The sequence below is a fragment of the Nanorana parkeri genome, unplaced genomic scaffold (assembly GCF_000935625.1).
Source record: "Nanorana parkeri isolate BGI_ZX_2015 unplaced genomic scaffold, ASM93562v1 scaffold924, whole genome shotgun sequence".
Taxonomy (NCBI): Eukaryota; Metazoa; Chordata; class Amphibia; order Anura; family Dicroglossidae; genus Nanorana; species Nanorana parkeri.
The window spans coordinates 138231-155155 of record NW_017307192.1 but is presented as its reverse complement, the minus strand read 5'-3'; the positions used below and the strand labels follow the sequence as shown (position 1 = coordinate 155155).

Sequence of the window (16925 nt, the reverse complement as noted above, 5' to 3'; positions counted from 1 at the left end):
ATCTGGTTATTGTTCTATTGACTTAACAGCACCCTCCAGTAACTAATCTGAATTTCCAGGACCCATGTGTGCGTTTCTCTTGTCACATGGCATCTAGATCTCAAAGGAGAGCCGCAAAGAGTAAGTTTCTATTGATGAGAGGAGATTGCTGTGTATTCTTTGTAAGGAGCACGTATGTCCCCCACAGTGTCTAATACCTCACCAAGCAGTCAATACAGCAATAGGGAGTATAGAATACATCAAAATTCAACACTGTTATTATGACATTTCAGTATGTAACTACTTCCTAACTCTTATCTGATGCACAGTTCTCTTGCATTTTGCATAAACCGTTTATTTCCGTGTCCCTTGTGTTTTCCAGCATTGGGAATTTGCACCAAACTCAGTACATTACCTCCTAAGTCTATGGCAGCGTCTTGCAGCATCTGTTCCCTATGTGAAGGCTACGGAGCCGCATCTGCTGGAGACCTACACTCCAGAGGTGACAAAAGCCTATGTCACATCTCGCCTGGAGTCCGTGCACATAATCCTCAGGTAAATGGATCAGCATGGGTAGTAAGAGCCAGAAGAGGAAAAAAAATCATTTTAGATTGGTCTCTGGGGCTTACCCTCCATGGAGAGCTCCTGGGTTGTTAGGATTAGTTCACCACATGGACCTTGTTTAAAAAAAAAAAAAAAAGGGAAACGTGACCTGCAGTTTAGTGGGACCAGAAGCCTGGGTTTTATTTGTGCTCTGGGACAACACAGTGGCTCTTCTGGCACTTCTTCCTTGCAGCACTGGGGACCTCCGTTTCAGTCCACTATCTGCATGGAGTTTGCATGTTCTCCCTGTGCTTGCATGGGTTTACTCCAATGACATCCTGGTAGGATAGTTGGCCCTAGCGTGTGTGTATATATGTGAGATAGGGACCTTTGATTGCAAGCTTCTTCAGGACAGGGACGGATGTGAATGAATATTATGTATAGTGCTGCGTAAATTGATGGTGCATATAAATACCTGTAATTATAAGTCTTCAAGCAGACTGCGCTCCTAAAAGCACATGTTACGCTGCATTTCCTCGGACTGCCACTCTGATGTGTGAGCTGTACAGATAATGGATTTCAACTCCCTTTAAACTGCTGGTTGACTTTCTGCTTTCTTATATGTGGGCTGTACTTAGTCCTGTGAGATAGACCTTTAGTAAATTGGCTCCCTGTTTCTTGTTCAGTAGATTTTATTAATGTTTTTGCAGGTACAAAAAAAAAAGATGCTGGTGGAAACATAAATACATATTAATAATAGATGTGCACCGAAATGAAATTTTGAAACCAAAAAACTTTTTTTTTTTTTTTTTTAATAAATATTTTTATTTTTTAACTTGGGGGCTTCAGGGAAATATTAGGGGTCTAAACAGACCCCTGATATTTCCCTTTTTAAAATAGAAGAATAGATTAAGGACACAGAGTCCTCAATTTCTTTACCTGCATCTCCTGTTATCAATGAACAGGAATCCTCTGAGTGTTCCTGTTCATTCATAACGTGAGGACAGAGTATGTTTACTATAACCACAATCATAAATGGGCAGGAGGGGATGTAGATCTCTTCCCATTCATAATTGAGGATATAGTAACCATACTCTGTCCTCAATTATTTACAAACACTCAGCGATTGCTGACTGCTTGTAACACAAATGTATAGATCATTTTTTCCCAAATAATTTTTATTGAAAATAAAATGTTTCAGGGTTACAAAACAGATTGTAAAACACACATATAGGTCCAATGTACAAGGTAACAACATACTTCCATATCAGACCTCAGAGGGCAAAACGTCAATTGTAACAATCGGTTTCACGGTAAGGCCAGCCTAAGCATACTTAAGTAGGTTCGTTGAACATCGCGGGTATTTACCATGACTATTTGTGGTATTGAAAGCTACCAGGGTAGCCCGTCAAGTTTGGAACCTCAAACATAAGTAAGGGCACCAGTTGGCACTGAAACCGATCTTTTCCGGGTCCGATATTCATGTTAACATAGGTACATCAGATGATGCGGGGGAAGGATCTCAGGAAAGCATAGAAAGGTGGGGGAAAAGTGGGGTGAAAGGAGAGAGGTGGGGAGAGTCTGGCTGTGGGCGACAGGGACCAAATTGATGCAGCAGTGTGAGGTGAGCTCGTCATCACAATGTGAGGAGGCGACGATGGGTATAGATAATTTTTTACTATAAATATATCAGTCTAAGAAGCACGATAAAGACAATCTAAGAAGGGAACTCCTGTGTGGGTCAGTTGATTTGCATTAGAGTGTGTGAGAGGGGTAAAGGTCTGCTTAATGTGTATTTCCACTTTTGCAGACAAATTTGAGAAAGCGCCATTATGTTTGTGTGTTCCTATTCAGCAAACCTAAAATAATAATAATAATTAAAAAAAAAAAAATCCTACCTTTTTAGATGTGTCTGCATAGGAGGCCATTGCAAGCTTTTGTCTCATTTGCCAGCTGACAGGAAACACTTTCTGTCCACACAGAGGGACAGACCGAACTTCCTCTCATTGACATACACGGCTTCCGGTATTAGGAAGCCGGGCAGCGCCGTCTCCATGCTCCCTCGTCACCTGGTGACGAGGAAGCATGAACACTGCTTCCAGGCCAATCAGGAAGCCGGGTGCTGCATAATGATGCGTGTCCGACTTCCTGATTTGGCCAGCTTCTCAACCAATCAGAAAGCCGGGCAACGCGTCATTAGACGGTGGTCGACTTCCTGATTGGCCGGCTCCGTGCTTCCTCGTCACCTGGTGACAAGGGAGCACGGAGACGGCTTCCTTTCTGATTGGGAAACCAGGTGGCGAGTCATTACACGCCGCCTGGCTTCCTTAATGGAACTTCCGATATTAGTATTCAGTATCGGTGAGTACCGTAAAAAAATATCGGTACTTGATGCTGAAAAAACGGTATTGGTGCATCCCTATTGACCACCATAGGTTTTGCTTAGTTCCGTCATGTCCTCAGCCCTGGAAACAAAGCACTGGGTATTGAGGCGATGGCAATGCAGGAAGGAGTAAGGTACCACCAAGATTTTTCTAAATTAAGGATATTAAATGAACTTCTGTCTGTAGAGGACAAACTTTCCTCCCATTCTGTATCGGATAGAAGTGGCGTTTTAGGCAGTAAACTGGAGCTTATTTGTATCTATATAACATGTTTTTTGGGGGGTGACTTCTGCTGAAAGACCTTCATCTAACTGATCTCTCTGCAGGGATGGCCTGGAGGATCCACTTGACGATGCCGGACTGGTGCAGCAACAGCTGGATCAGCTCTCCACCATTGGGCGCTGCGAATATGACAAGACGTGTGCACTCTTGGTACAACTGTTTGACCAATCAGCACAGACCTATCAGGAACTTCTTCAGAGTGGATCGGCCCCCAGCATGGAGCTGGCTGTGCAGGAGGGTGAGGATCCATGTGTACAGGCCAGAAGCATGTGTTGCTTTTGCTCATAGACTCTCTCTTTCTATGTGGAGGCTGGTAAACATGTTCCTGCTATCTCTTGGCTTGAATTAGTTTACATTTCTTGTATCAAGTCTTAGGATACCAACATTCTCTATAAAAACTGAGTCATACAGCCACTTGGTTCACAGAATATGTTTAGCCGCCGCAGTCAATTTCCTCTGAGCATAGAAGATAGAACGGTGACCAATTATTGTTTGAAAGTCCCACTTTTGTTCCTTGTGTTCTATATATGTATATGGATGATATGCTGTCCAGATAAAACCGGCATCTCTTCTTTTTATTGGCACTCTGTTCTTACCATATCTTTTCCTCCTTTCTGCAGGTCGCCTCACTTGGCTGGTTTACATCATCGGAGCGGTGATTGGAGGTAGAGTCTCATTTGCCAGCACTGATGAGCAGGATGCCATGGATGGAGAACTAGTATGTCGGTAGGTATTGCAGTAAAATTTGGAAGCATAGCTGTGAAGTAATCAGGATCTATGATGCATGTTAGGGGAACATCACCCTCCCGGGGTTCGTTTTGCTTTTAATACCCTTTTTTTACCTGTGGGTGATGCTCTGGTAACATACTCGCACACCCTACAAATCCAGTGTGTCCTGCTCTGATCCGACAACGCACGTACACCGGAGCTGGCTGTCTCTTTCCTGGTCCCTGATGACCACTTCCAGGTCTGCTCTCCTCCAGCCACTGTTTAGATGTCGATGCCTTTTGGGGTATCTAACGTTGATATCCCAGGAGACTGCTGGAGTAGGGCTGGTGTCCTCCTTGCCTAGGCGAGAATCGACGCGGGGGGGCGGGATGAGAAGAAAAAAAATAAAAAGGGCATTTTATTTTTTTTATGAGTTGCAGTGCAGCAAAGTAGTTTCTTTTTGTTTTGCCATGAAGGTCTGCTTTAAGAGTTTTTAAAGGTCAAAGTGAAGAAGTAGATATAGACATTGAAAAGTAACATGAGCAGCCTGCTCTCCAGATCAGTGGCCGGCTTAACATTGTTGGACTAGCCCACAGATGCACTTTAAGGCAGGGGTGGGCAACTCCGGCCATCCAGTACTTTAACTACAAATCCCAACACCCCTCTGCCTCTGGGAGTTATGCCTGTAACTTGTCAGTCTTGCAATGCCTCATGGGACTTGTAGTTCCACCCCAGCTTTTAGGTGAATTGTGGTGTATCCTGACTTCAGATTGGTACTATTCGCACATTGTTGTCATTCATTTCTTGTAATTACTATTTACTTACGCTTCTATACCTCATCTTGTTTTCTTTCATTTGATAGAGTTCTCCAGCTCATGAACCTCACCGATTCCCGTCTAGCACAGGCTGGCAATGAGAAGCTGGAACTCTCTATGCTAAGCTTCTTTGAGCAGTTCAGGAAAATATACATTGGGGATCAGGTGCAGAAGTCCTCCAAGGTGAGTAGGGTGGCCAGTTAGGACTGAGCAGTAGATGGATCTCTTTTTCCATCATTCCCTCATCTTATTTTTATTTTCTCTTCGCTGCAGCTTTACCGTCGTCTTTCGGATGTGTTGGGTCTGAACGATGAAACAATGGTGCTGAGCATCTTTATTGGCAAAATGTGAGTGCTACTTCTGTCATAAACATCCGACTCTTTGTATAAAAAACTAAAGCTCCGAGATAACCTGTTCTTTTGTTCCTGCAGAATCACAAATCTGAAGTACTGGGGCCGCTGCGAACCCATCACATCGAAGACCCTCCAGCTGCTGAATGACTTGTCTATAGGATATCCTTCACTATGTGGAGATTACTGGGAGGGAGGGGGGTCCCATGTGTCCTTTCAGGGCTTGTTCACACCATATACAGAGCATTCCAGCGTACTTAGCTGCTGGAATGCATTGTATCGCATCCCGGCCGGCTTTCTGCATTCAGGGACGGCAGGGGCGTGGTGGTGCATTGAAGTCAATGGCATCGCAGCCACACACCCCCGCCCGCACCAGAGTGCATGGCATGTCAATGCCTAGGTTTCGGTCCACTGCGTTCTGAAAAAATAGTACATGAAGCATTTTTTCAGATCGTACTGGACTGGAACGCAGGCATTGATGTGCCACTTGTTTTGGTGCGGGCAATCGCACTGCGGGCTAAATTGGCTAAATGGGATGGCAATAATTGTCGGATTTAGAGTGAATTATCATTGCGTAGATCATTTTTATCTCTGATTATTAGATCAAAGATTTAAAAGAAAATACTTGTGGATCATAAAAGTGGCTCCAGGTTACTTAGGGCACTTTTCCGATCAGGTCCGCCTATCAGTTTTTTAGGCGGACCTGATTGGAAGCCCAATGTTAGTCTATAGGCAGCCGGATCTAAATCTATTTGCATCCGGTTAGCCCCGGCTATGGCCAGTTCTGTAGTTTTGCGATTTTGCGAGGTGAGCGATTTTTCCCCCCTCCCCTGTCCGATCCTCCAGCACTGACTGGCGAAACAGACCGGGGAGGGGGCGGGTATAGCTGGCTCTGCCTCTGGATACGCAGAGCCAGCTGTCAATCACGCAGCTGGGTGGATCCAGACAGTATTGTCAGGATCCGTCGCGGCTGTAGCTCGCGGTATACTGAGCTTTGGGTCACGGGAGGACGCTAGTTTGTGTTCTCCCGTGATCCTTAGGTGAACTTTGGGGAAAAGTCCTGACCCCATAGTTCTCCTTTAATGAATTAATTTAGTTTGCTGAAACATTGTGCGTTATAAACAGTTGACAACTTTTTTTTTTTTTTTAAATCAAATTCAACTTCTTATCCTTTGTTGCATATCAGTGCTGCTGATCTCCTCTTTGCAACTACGTCCTGTCTACATGTATACAATCAATGGATAGCACTACTCGGGGCGGATTTCTAGATGGTGACAACAGTGGACCATGCCTGTGCAAAGTGTGTCGGCATGGCCAGTTGGGTTACAGAGGTCTGGATTTTATTAGAACATTCCCCGGTCTGCTCCTGCTCTCCATCCTGACACCCTCTGCCAAGGTCCCAGGCTCCCCGGAGGAGCAGGGGACCCAGAAAACCACAGTGGAGGGGAGGGTGGCACGATTCCAACCTAGTACAAGTGATCTGGGTGGCTGTACTACCACCCAGATTACTTGTAGTTGTAGCAGACAGCCCTGCCTGACATAATTGGTTGCTTAGGGCACCAGCAGTCTTAGCAGCCAATGACTGAAGCGGAGGGGGGACCTGCACTGGGTTATGGTAGACAGTGGATGCACTGGCCTCGGTCCGGACAGAACCGCCACTTGTTCCATGTCCGGACCGCGGCCCACCATTTAGGGACCCCTGATGTATAGCATGCAGGAGCTTGTGTGAAATTAACTCTAAATCGTGATATTTGTTGCTTGTCCTTAACCCCTCTCACGTACAGCAGCGTCAGGAAGTTGGTGAAGCTCAGCGCTGTTCAGTTCATGTTAAACAACCACACAGTAAGTGCCGTGGGAAGTAATGATGGGGGTGGGGAGGAGCAACCAATCAATCTTCCATTAATGCGTCTACTGCAATATTGGAAAGTGATGGGGAGAATCTGGTTGCTGTGAGTAGCAAAAATGGTATTTCTTTCCATACATTGATATATGAGCCCCATGATGCAGAAATGTAGCTCATTTTGGGTCGACGTGTCGCCATAAACGGGATGATATCCTGCATTGAATTTATTCTCTTTTTATTATATTGCAGGATTTTACAGCCTTTTATAATGCAAATTAAAATGTGCTGTATAATGGGGGAGGGGGAGGGGGACAAGGCTCAAAATGAATTTCTTTTTTTAACATTAGTTATTTGTTGATTTGATGATTTCAGCGCATCAATTTAAAAATCAGTTGTATTATAATGAGAATCTGCTAAAAATCCCACCATGCCGTCATTCCATAAAGTGCCCTTGTAAGAAACTATATGTCGGGGAAACTAAACGGCAATTACGAATCAGGATAAGAGAACATCTCAGGGACATTAAAAATAAGGAGGAAAGCCCCATTGCGCAACACTTTGCCAGACACCACAATAGTTCACCATCAGCACGAAGGGGTGACCATGATATTGTACTATTGCAGAAGGAGAAAATGTGGATATACAGGTTAAATACTATGATACCACATGGTTTAAACCAGTAGTTCTCAACCTGTGTAACCTCAGGACCCACATTTGTCCTTGGACATCAAGTGGCTACCCAAGTCGCACCGCACTGGAACGCACGCCATTGCGGTACCGTGCAGGCGATCCGTGCGATCCTCAGCTTGGGGTCCAGTGCTGGGCTGTGACGGAGCTCCATCCATACATGCATTGCTTGTACATCTCCCTGTAGAGGTGCGTGCTAGGAGGTAGGATGTGACGTCACTCTGGTCCAGGCACCTCTACAGGTCATTTCAGGGTGCTGTAAGAAATGCACGTATGGATGGAGCTCCCTCGCGGCCATAGCTCCAGCCCACTCCACCTCAAGATGACACTCGGCACCGGGCAGCATATTCTGAATGGCTGCTTAGCGAAAAAACTGATGCTACGCAAGGGGGAGGCTGAGGAGCCTCTCGCATAGAAAGTGGAAGGCACGCGGCGACCCACTGAAAACGGGGTCACGACCCACCAGTTGAGAACCAAGGGTTTAAACAACGAATGTAGCCTACAAGTGTTCCTTTAGTTTAAGTGAGATGTCCGTTAACAATATGGGATGTATGGTTTTGCTTTATTGACCTAGTGCAGTGCTGGCGAACCTTGGCACTCCAGCTGTGCCAAAACTACAAATCCCAACATGCATCTGCCTCTGGGATTTATGTCTGTGGCTGTCAGTCTTGCAATGCCTCATGGGACTTGTAGTTCCAAAACAGCTGGAGTGCCAAGGTTCGCCACCACTGACCTAGTGTGTACTGTAGTATATTTCCCTTTTGTTTTTAATTATTCAGTTTTGGATACTTTTTGCTACTCTGATCCTCATATAATTACTGCGATCTGTACCTTCTTAAGGATCAGAAATAGTTTTCTGTATGCCCTATCGCTCTGTTGGATGGTGGCATTTTGTGAGCAGGGCCTGCAGTAATGTCGTCCTATTGTGTTACAGAGCGAGCACTTCTCTTTCCTGGGAATCAACAGCCAATCAAACTTGTCAGATATGCGCTGCCGAACAACCTTCTACACTGCACTGGGACGCCTCCTCATGGTGGATTTAGGTACTGGTGTCTTATCAAGATTTGTGAGTTTTGCCCTCACCTCTAGCTGTGCCATTATTTACACTGTCCTTATTGTCTTTAGGGGAGGATGAGGAACAGTTTGCTCAGTTCATGATGCCTCTCACTGCTGCCTTTGAATCAATGGCCCAAATGTTCAACAGCAACAGCTTTAATGAGCAGGAAGCTAAGGTATTGTATGTTTGTTGTGTCACTGGGAGTCCTATGTCAGTTGCCCATGTACACTGCAGGTCTTTGGCCCTGGCTGACCGTTCATGGAAGAGGGGCTGAGCAGATATAGGCGTGCATGTTCCCTCCTTTATCTGGAATGCATATCGACTTCTTCCAGTGCTTGTCCAGCTCTGTTACTGTGCAGCCTACCCACCACCTTTTTCTCCTGTAACAACGAATGTCACAGCTGACTATAAATTTGTTTTGGCTCCTTTTCTTGGAGTCCATTGAGGGACACAGATCCCACCCTTCTGTGTTATGGTCATGCTTTTGGTACTGCTTTTACTGCAAAACTGGGGGCGTGCTGTTAGCAGGAGGGATTGTCCTGGACTGGTCTGTGTTAAACAACCTTATGTACGGTAATTTCAAACATACAAGTGCCGTGATCTCCTTAATCGCTCTACTCAAATGAATTCTATACCATTTTTGGGGACAGATAGAGCTTTCTTTTGGTGGAATTTAATCACCACTGCGGTTTTTATTTTCACTATATTAAGGGGAAATTACCGAAAATTTTGAAGGAAAAAAAAAGTTTTCCCTGCGTTATGTTATGAAACATTTATATTTACCCAAATTTTTTGTAAAATATGAAAGGCGGGGTCACATCAGGTAAATGGAAACCAAACATGTCAAGCCTTAAAATTGCACGCACCCGCAAAATCACAAAAAACTACCATAACTAAATTTGGCCGTAGGTGACGCTTTAAAAGCTTTTACCGTTCGTCAGTTTAGTGACATCAGTGATTAATGGCCCCAGGATTATTGCTCGCATTCCAACGTTCGCGGTGATATGTAACATGTATGGCGTAATCTTTGTTTTCGCCCAATGGCGTACCCGACGCGTATTTGTTTGTGTGTGCGTGCATGCGGGGGACTTTTTTTACACTTAACTTTATTGCTATCACATAGGGGGCTAACAATCCCCCTATGTGATAGCCAATATACAATGACAGGTCCTCTTTATAGAGACATCAGGGGTCTCCAAAACCCCTAATGTCACCTAGGGACCCCCAAAGCAGCTGATGAAGCAGAGATCTGCTTCACCAGCTTCTTCTCTGGCTATAGCAGCCAGACAAATGACAGCTAAAGGTGGAAGTGATGTAATACACATCACATCCTTCTCCATGCATTGGAGGAGAGATCAGCATCAGTCATACAAGCGATCGGATCCGATATAGAGCGGCCTGAACGCTTCTATGTCACAGCCGATACCGGCTGTTAAAATATTTTTTTCGGGATTCGCACGAGCAGAAAACAAACATCACGAAATGCACGGCAAGTGGTTAAATGGTGTCCTAATAAACTGTGATCTATGACGATGTATCAACTTTAAAATGAAAGAAAGCACGTATAATGTGTCAGTACAAAGTTTGCTGAACATAAACTTTGGTGTTCATTAAGTGACTATGAATTGCACTTAAACAGTGAGAAAACAATCAACAATAAGATTCCCAATTACAATGAATTCAAAAACAAAGCCCATAAGAGTTCATATGAGTGAAACCATCCAAATAATCATTTGAAAATTCATACACATCTGATTTCAGTCTTTGGTCCTCCACCATCTTATTACCACTACATGGTCACTCACTGACGTAGTCGCACTGTTCCCCCTTATGCTGTATCGGCCAGGTGAGGATCTACGCTCATAGGAATCCACTTATGGAAGTCTTTGTATCCCTCGTTATATGTACATAGTTACATAGTGAGTCAGGTTGAAAAAAGACAAGTCCATCAAGTTCAACCTATAGAGATGAAGCAGAAAAACCTAAAACGTAACGTTATGCCCACAGTTACCCACTGTTGATCCAGAGGGTGGAGCATTTAACTCATGCTGGCAAATGTTTTCTGATCCCGGTGTAACATTGTTCTCTTCTATGTCTAGAGGAGTCTAGTTGGGTTGGTGAGAGACCTGCGAGGAATCGCCTTTGCATTTAATGCCAAGAGTAGCTTTATGATGCTGTTCGACTGGATGTATCCTTTTCAGACCCGTGTTATGTTCTGGCTGACATGCCTCTGATGTGTTCGAGGAATGAATGAAATAAAGTCCTGAGAGCACTTGAGGTGGTCGCCTCAGATCTGGTAATAGGAAGAACTGGATGAATGTGTCCAATCTGAGTCTGGTTGTGCAGCTCAAATAATACAGGCAGAGGACACCTTGACTGGAACATCCAGCTTTTCTGGTAAAGACTACAGAAATGTCTGTTACCTCGGGGGTGTGGAAATTTTGGAAAAAACTACTTGTCCAAGGACTAAAGCGGGGGTCAAATCTACTTGTCCCTCATGACAATCTACTTGTCCTGATACAAAAAAAATTATGTTAACCAAACCGTATTTAGCAGTGCTAAGAAGCGCTTCTCATTGGTCAATGCCGTCAGGTGACCGCGTTGACCAAGTGCTTGCAATTTGCGAGCGAAATTCAGAATACATGGAACAGGTACAGATAGTACACCCGTACTGGTGGACGGGAAGGACCGGTCGCCGAAAGGTAAGTATAGCGGGAGGGAGATTTGTGCGGGTAATTCCTTTATCCCAAATTACTTAGGAAAGTGAATATACCCTTTATGGTTGGTGCAGACCTGCGGATTCCCGGGACGTGCGATCGTGTGCGGTTGCATCCGCATGTATGGGGTTACATCTGGTGCATGCGAATGAACGTGCAGTGTTTTCAACCGTGATCGTGTGGGATCGCCCGGGCGGTATTGCAGCAGGAAAACGCGCAATCTGCCTGGCACGACTGGGGTGCCATTAGAAAATAATGGCACTGACAGTACGGCGGTGGTGTGCGATTCCGTGACCACCCAGCCATCCGCTCGGTTTCGTGCACGATGACCGGGGCAGTCACAGATCGCACACCACTGCCACCGCCATCGCGCTGGCAGTGCCATTATTTTCTAATGGCACCCCAGTCGTGCCAGGCAGATTGCGGTGTTTTCCGAGCGGTAGCACACGATCGCAGTTGAAAACACTGCACGTTTATTCGCATGCAGATGGGGCAGCGGGGCTGGTTTTCATTTTTTATTAAAGGAGAACTATGAGGTGAGTGCTTTTCACTCACCTCATAGTTCTAGCCGACCTGTGACAATGAGACTGGGTCACAGGTCGGCTCAGTAGATCGGGACGTGAGCGAACACATACCGGCGTTCGTTCACCTCCCGATCCTGCCACGGCTCTCTGAGGGGCTGGATTCCCCCCTCCGCGCTCCGATCCGCCATCGCTGACTGGCGGAACGGACGGGGGAGGGGGCAGGTACAGCTGGCTCTGCCTCTAGATAGGCAGAGTTAGCTGTCAGTCACACAGCTGGGCGGATACAGATATAATTGTCGGGATCCGCTTCCGCTGCGGCGTCTGAGTATACCGCGAGCAGCAGGTCGCGGTATACTGCGGCGTCTCAGTATACAGCTGCAGTATACTGAGCCTAGGGTGACGGAAGGATGCTAGTTTGTGTCCTACCGTTACCCTAAGGAGAACTATGGGGAAAAGACTTAACCCCATAGTTCTCCTTTTAACTTTGTAAAATGTTTTCATTTGTATTAAAACAAAATGGAGTCTTCATGTCAGAATGACTGCATAGTTGGTTGGCTGATGTTGGCTCGCCTGACAGGCACACTCATAGAACAGGGTGGCAATGTCAACTGAGCTCAACAATAGCCCACAAATTGGGCTTCTGGCAGGGGAGGAGCAGAAATGTAAAGCAGCAAAGAAGGGATTCTCTGCAGAGTGCTTTAGTGCCTTGCAGCACTGGGGGTCCCTGGTTTGAATCCCGGCCAGGTCACTATCTGCTTGGAGTTTGCATGTTCTCCCTGTGCTTGTGTGAGTTTCTTCCGGGTACTCCGGTTTCCTCCCACACTCCAAAGACATGCTGGAAGGTTAATTGGCTCCTGTCTAGATTGTCCCTGCATGTATGCATGTGAGATCGGAACCTTAGATTGTAAGCTTCTTGAGGGCAGGGACTGATGTGAATGTGCAACTATGTAAAGTGCTCGTAAATTGTCGGCATTATGCTGCAAGGGTCAACTGCTCATTTTTCTCTAGGGGTCAGAATACAGCAGATCTGCTCACCTGATCCTCGGCCCTATGGCAAATGGTGCTCACCTCTCTCCCCCTCCCGTGGTATGTCCCCCAGTGTCCTCACATCTAATGGATCTGCATTAGAGATCCTTATACTGCCGGAAACGGGGGGAAAAGAGGATACGGTCTAGCAGTTGCCCCACTGCAAGGGTTAACCTTTTAGATTCCTGGAGTTCCTCTTTAAATGTAATGGTCTACTGATGTGAAGGTAACAGCCTAAGAAATAATGGGAAGGAGCCTGGTATGGATGTCTGCTATGTAGCAGTCCTGCTCGTTGCTGTTCCTTAGCCATTCTCAGATACCCAGCATACATGCCCATTCTTCAGCGAGCACTAGAACTCTGGTTCCATGACCCGGCCTGTACAACACCGATCCTCAAGCTCATGGCAGAACTGGTACACAACAGGTTTGTTTTGCTCTTTTGGCCTTTTATTTTTTTATCCTTTTAAACAATATCCATCCATCCAGAGCTGACAATGTCTGTCACCCACCTACAGGTCACAGAGGTTGCAGTTTGATGTCTCTTCACCGAATGGCATCCTCCTATTCCGGGAGACCAGTAAAATGATCACAACTTATGGTAAGCTGATAAATATGATGATATCTTCTTCTTCTTCAGCTCTTTATATGTGTTTATAGACATGTGTCTTCCCCTCAGGTAACCGGATCCTGACGCTGGGGGAGCTCCCCAAGGAGCAGCTTTACGTGCTGAAGTTGAAGGGAATCTCCATATGTTTCTCGGTGCTAAAAGCCGCTCTCAGCGGCAGCTATGTCAACTTTGGGGTCTTCCGGCTATACGGAGATGAAGCTCTGGATAACGCTTTGCAGACTTTTGTCAAGTTGCTGCTGTCTGTGCCACACAGTGATCTGCTGGTAATACTGCACCCAAAGCTGCACCGTTCTCTTTCACAATTTGTATTAAAACAAAATGGAGTCTTCTGATCTGCAAGATTATCCTTCCCTCAGCTAGGGTTTCCCTTCAAACCGTTATTTTTAGGAATTTGCCATCCCAATAGAAAACTAAAATAGGTCTATTGTTAATGGCATCCAATCAGGCTTCTCTTATAGTCTTCCCTGTGATGTCCTTCAAGCTTTTCTTTTCTTCCTGTGTCCCCCTCGTTAAGGGACACATTAAGTCATATACTGTAGAATTAAACTGCTGCCTACAGGAGGCTAGGACAGTGGCAAACAAAATCATTGTTATCTTGGCCTTGGACATCAGGTTGTCATCTGGTCATGTTGGCTGGTTCCCCTATTTGATAAGGGAGTTTGGCCTCATCCAGGGTCAGATTTGGGCATTGGTCCATCATGCAATCCTTGTCCACTGAGGGACACAGGGGCCCCCTCTCTGAGTTATGACTATGCACTTGGTACTGCTTGCTAAAAACAGGGCACGCTGGGTTAGAGGAGGGTCCATCATGGGCTGGCCTACAGATTCTTTTGATTGCCAGTGTCCAATCCTACTTTAGGTGACGGTTTAACCCAACAGTATGTGATTTCCTGTGTCCCTCAATGGACTCCTAGAAAAGGGTGTTACTGTGAGTAATAACAAAAAATTCTCACATGCCCAACTAGATCCTACACGGCCTTGAAATGTTTCATGTGACGCTTTTTGTCATTGATTACAGATCCATCATGGAACCCGACCTATCCCCTACCTATAACTGACACTCTGTATGAGCTGCTAGAGAAGAGGGGCAAGCCTTTAGTTTTGTTTCACCTTACATAGTATTTGAGGTTGAATAAAGACATTAGTCCATCAAGTCTTTTAGGACACTCCAATTTCCTCCTATTTTGTCATTGGTGCCGATGTGCACCATGACAACGGGGTCGTGCCCAACCCCATCTAGTAATCTGTCAATTCGTTCCGCAATGTGTCGAACACGAGCCCCCGGCAGGCAGCACCTAATCCTTTCAAACTTCTGTTTCTGATAGTTTTTGAGCAACTGGCAGAAGGAAAGATTGCATTACAGTCTGACAGGGAGAGAATACAAGTCCGTTAAAAAAAGTTAACCCCGAGAGGCACGGCTGCACTATTGTAACAAAGAATGGGTACAAATGACTGGTTCTCTTGAAGCTATGTTGGTGTTACCCTGTGGTTTCAGGTTTACCCCAACTTGGTTAGATTGCAGTTTATGGTATATGACAGGGGTCTTTGGCCCTCCAGCTGTTGTGGATCTACAAATCCCATAAGAGATTGCAAAGACCGACAGCCAGAGATGCAAGTTCCAGAGGTAGATGCACGATGAGGTTTGTAGATTCACCACAACTGGAGGGCCAAAGTATGGCTACCCCTGTATATGATATAGGCTGATATAACGGTGTATTGATCGCACTCATTATAAAGGATTTAAATTTGCCGTCATTATCTTTCCACTGGAATAATGGTGCTGGCTGTTTTTCCTCCGGTCTCTTTGGGTTTTGCAGAAATCCATTACTTGTAATAGACGGACGTTGGAGAGGTGGGGTAGATGTGTTGTTCCATTATGGAGAGGTGGGGGGTTTTGCCTGTTCTTTCTGTGATTTCAGGATTACCCCAAGCTCAGCCAGTCCTATTACTCCCTGCTGGAGGTGCTGACTCAGGATCACATGTCTTTCATCGCCAGCCTGGAGCCTCATGTAATCATGTACATTCTGTCCTCTATCTCTGAGGGGCTCACAGCTCTGGGTGGGTATCTGCTTGTATCTGAACCTTTTGATGACACGCTGACGCTGATGTTCTTTCTTTAATGCCCTTGTTCTGCGTTCTCTAGACACCATGGTGTGCACGGGCTGTTGCTCCTGTCTGGACCACATAGTCACATACCTCTTCAAGCAGCTTTCCCGCAGCAGTAAGAAAAGGGGAGCTCCGCCCCCGCAGGAGAGTGAACGCTTCCTGCACATCATGCAGCAGCACCCAGAGATGATCCAACAGGTGACTTGAGTCATAATATGGGTTTCCAGGTTCTGATGTCTCTGATTATTATGAAACTAGATACAGTGTATAGGCAAGTAGTTTGTAAGAATGAAAATGTATTAAAGGAGAATTATGGGGAGGGTGAAAAGCACTCGTCCCCATAGTTAGAGTCGGCGTGTGACACTGCAGCTGTCACAGGTCGGCTCTATAGAACGAGAACTGAGCGATCACAAACCACTGATCACTCAGTTCACAATCTTCTCCCTGCAGATGTGGTCAGTCACGGCTCCCTGCAGGGATTCCCCCCTCTCCCTCCATTCCTCCAGCACTAACTAGAGCAGTGGTGGCGAACCTCGGCACTCCAGCTGTTTTGCAACTACAAGTCCCATGAGGCATTGCAAGGCTCTGACAGACATAACTCCCCGAGGCAGATGCATGTTGGGATTTGTAGTTTTGGCACAGCTGGAGGGCCAAGGTTCGCCACCACTGAACTAGAGGGACAGACAGGGGAGGGGGCGGGCACATCTGGCTCTAGAGAGCCCGCTGCCAATCAGATAGCGGAGTGGTTACCAACAATATTGATGGGATTCTTCCCGGCTGCAGCACAGCTCTGCGCTGTCAGCATATAGCGGGCAATAGCCCGCTATTTGCTGAGTTTTGGGTCACAGGAGGGCATTAGTAAACGTCCTCCTGTGACCCAAAAAAGAACTATGGCCAAAGAAGGTTTGCACATAGTTAACCGTGGAAAAGTAAGCAACAATGCAGGAGGGAATGCAGCCGACATAAGACTTACCGGCCTGGGCTGCTGGAAGTGGTCATGTTCCACCATTGACCTTACATCAGTGGCAGTGAAAGGGTTGAAGGGAACACAGATCAGTGATATGGTGGAAACTGAATCGCCTCAATTGTAATAATTTCTTAGACATTTTTAAATGTAGACATCACTTCACATATTATACAGTCATGTCAGTCCCTGCACTCGGGGAGCTTACACTCTGTGTTCCCTGTCTCTCTCTCTCTCTCTCTCTCTCTCTCTCTCTCTCACACACACACACACACACACACACACACACACACACACACACACACACACACA

General features: G+C 46.0%; 1 protein-coding gene across 1 annotated transcript in view; it reads left to right on the top strand.

Moving 5' to 3' along the window:
* The window catches only part of XPO7 (exportin 7), a 46288-nt gene that overhangs the window by 24786 nt on the left and 4577 nt on the right, over positions 1-16925 (top strand). The window contains exons 11-25 of the mRNA XM_018566213.1: positions 362-534; positions 3233-3426; positions 3809-3914; positions 4759-4894; positions 4985-5058; positions 5143-5223; positions 6840-6903; positions 8526-8634; positions 8717-8823; positions 10748-10836; positions 13232-13339; positions 13431-13513; positions 13592-13806; positions 15463-15601; positions 15687-15847. Of these exons, the coding sequence (XP_018421715.1) occupies positions 362-534; positions 3233-3426; positions 3809-3914; positions 4759-4894; positions 4985-5058; positions 5143-5223; positions 6840-6903; positions 8526-8634; positions 8717-8823; positions 10748-10836; positions 13232-13339; positions 13431-13513; positions 13592-13806; positions 15463-15601; positions 15687-15847 (1839 nt within the window). The remainder of the gene's footprint in view (positions 1-361; positions 535-3232; positions 3427-3808; positions 3915-4758; positions 4895-4984; positions 5059-5142; positions 5224-6839; positions 6904-8525; positions 8635-8716; positions 8824-10747; positions 10837-13231; positions 13340-13430; positions 13514-13591; positions 13807-15462; positions 15602-15686; positions 15848-16925) is intronic.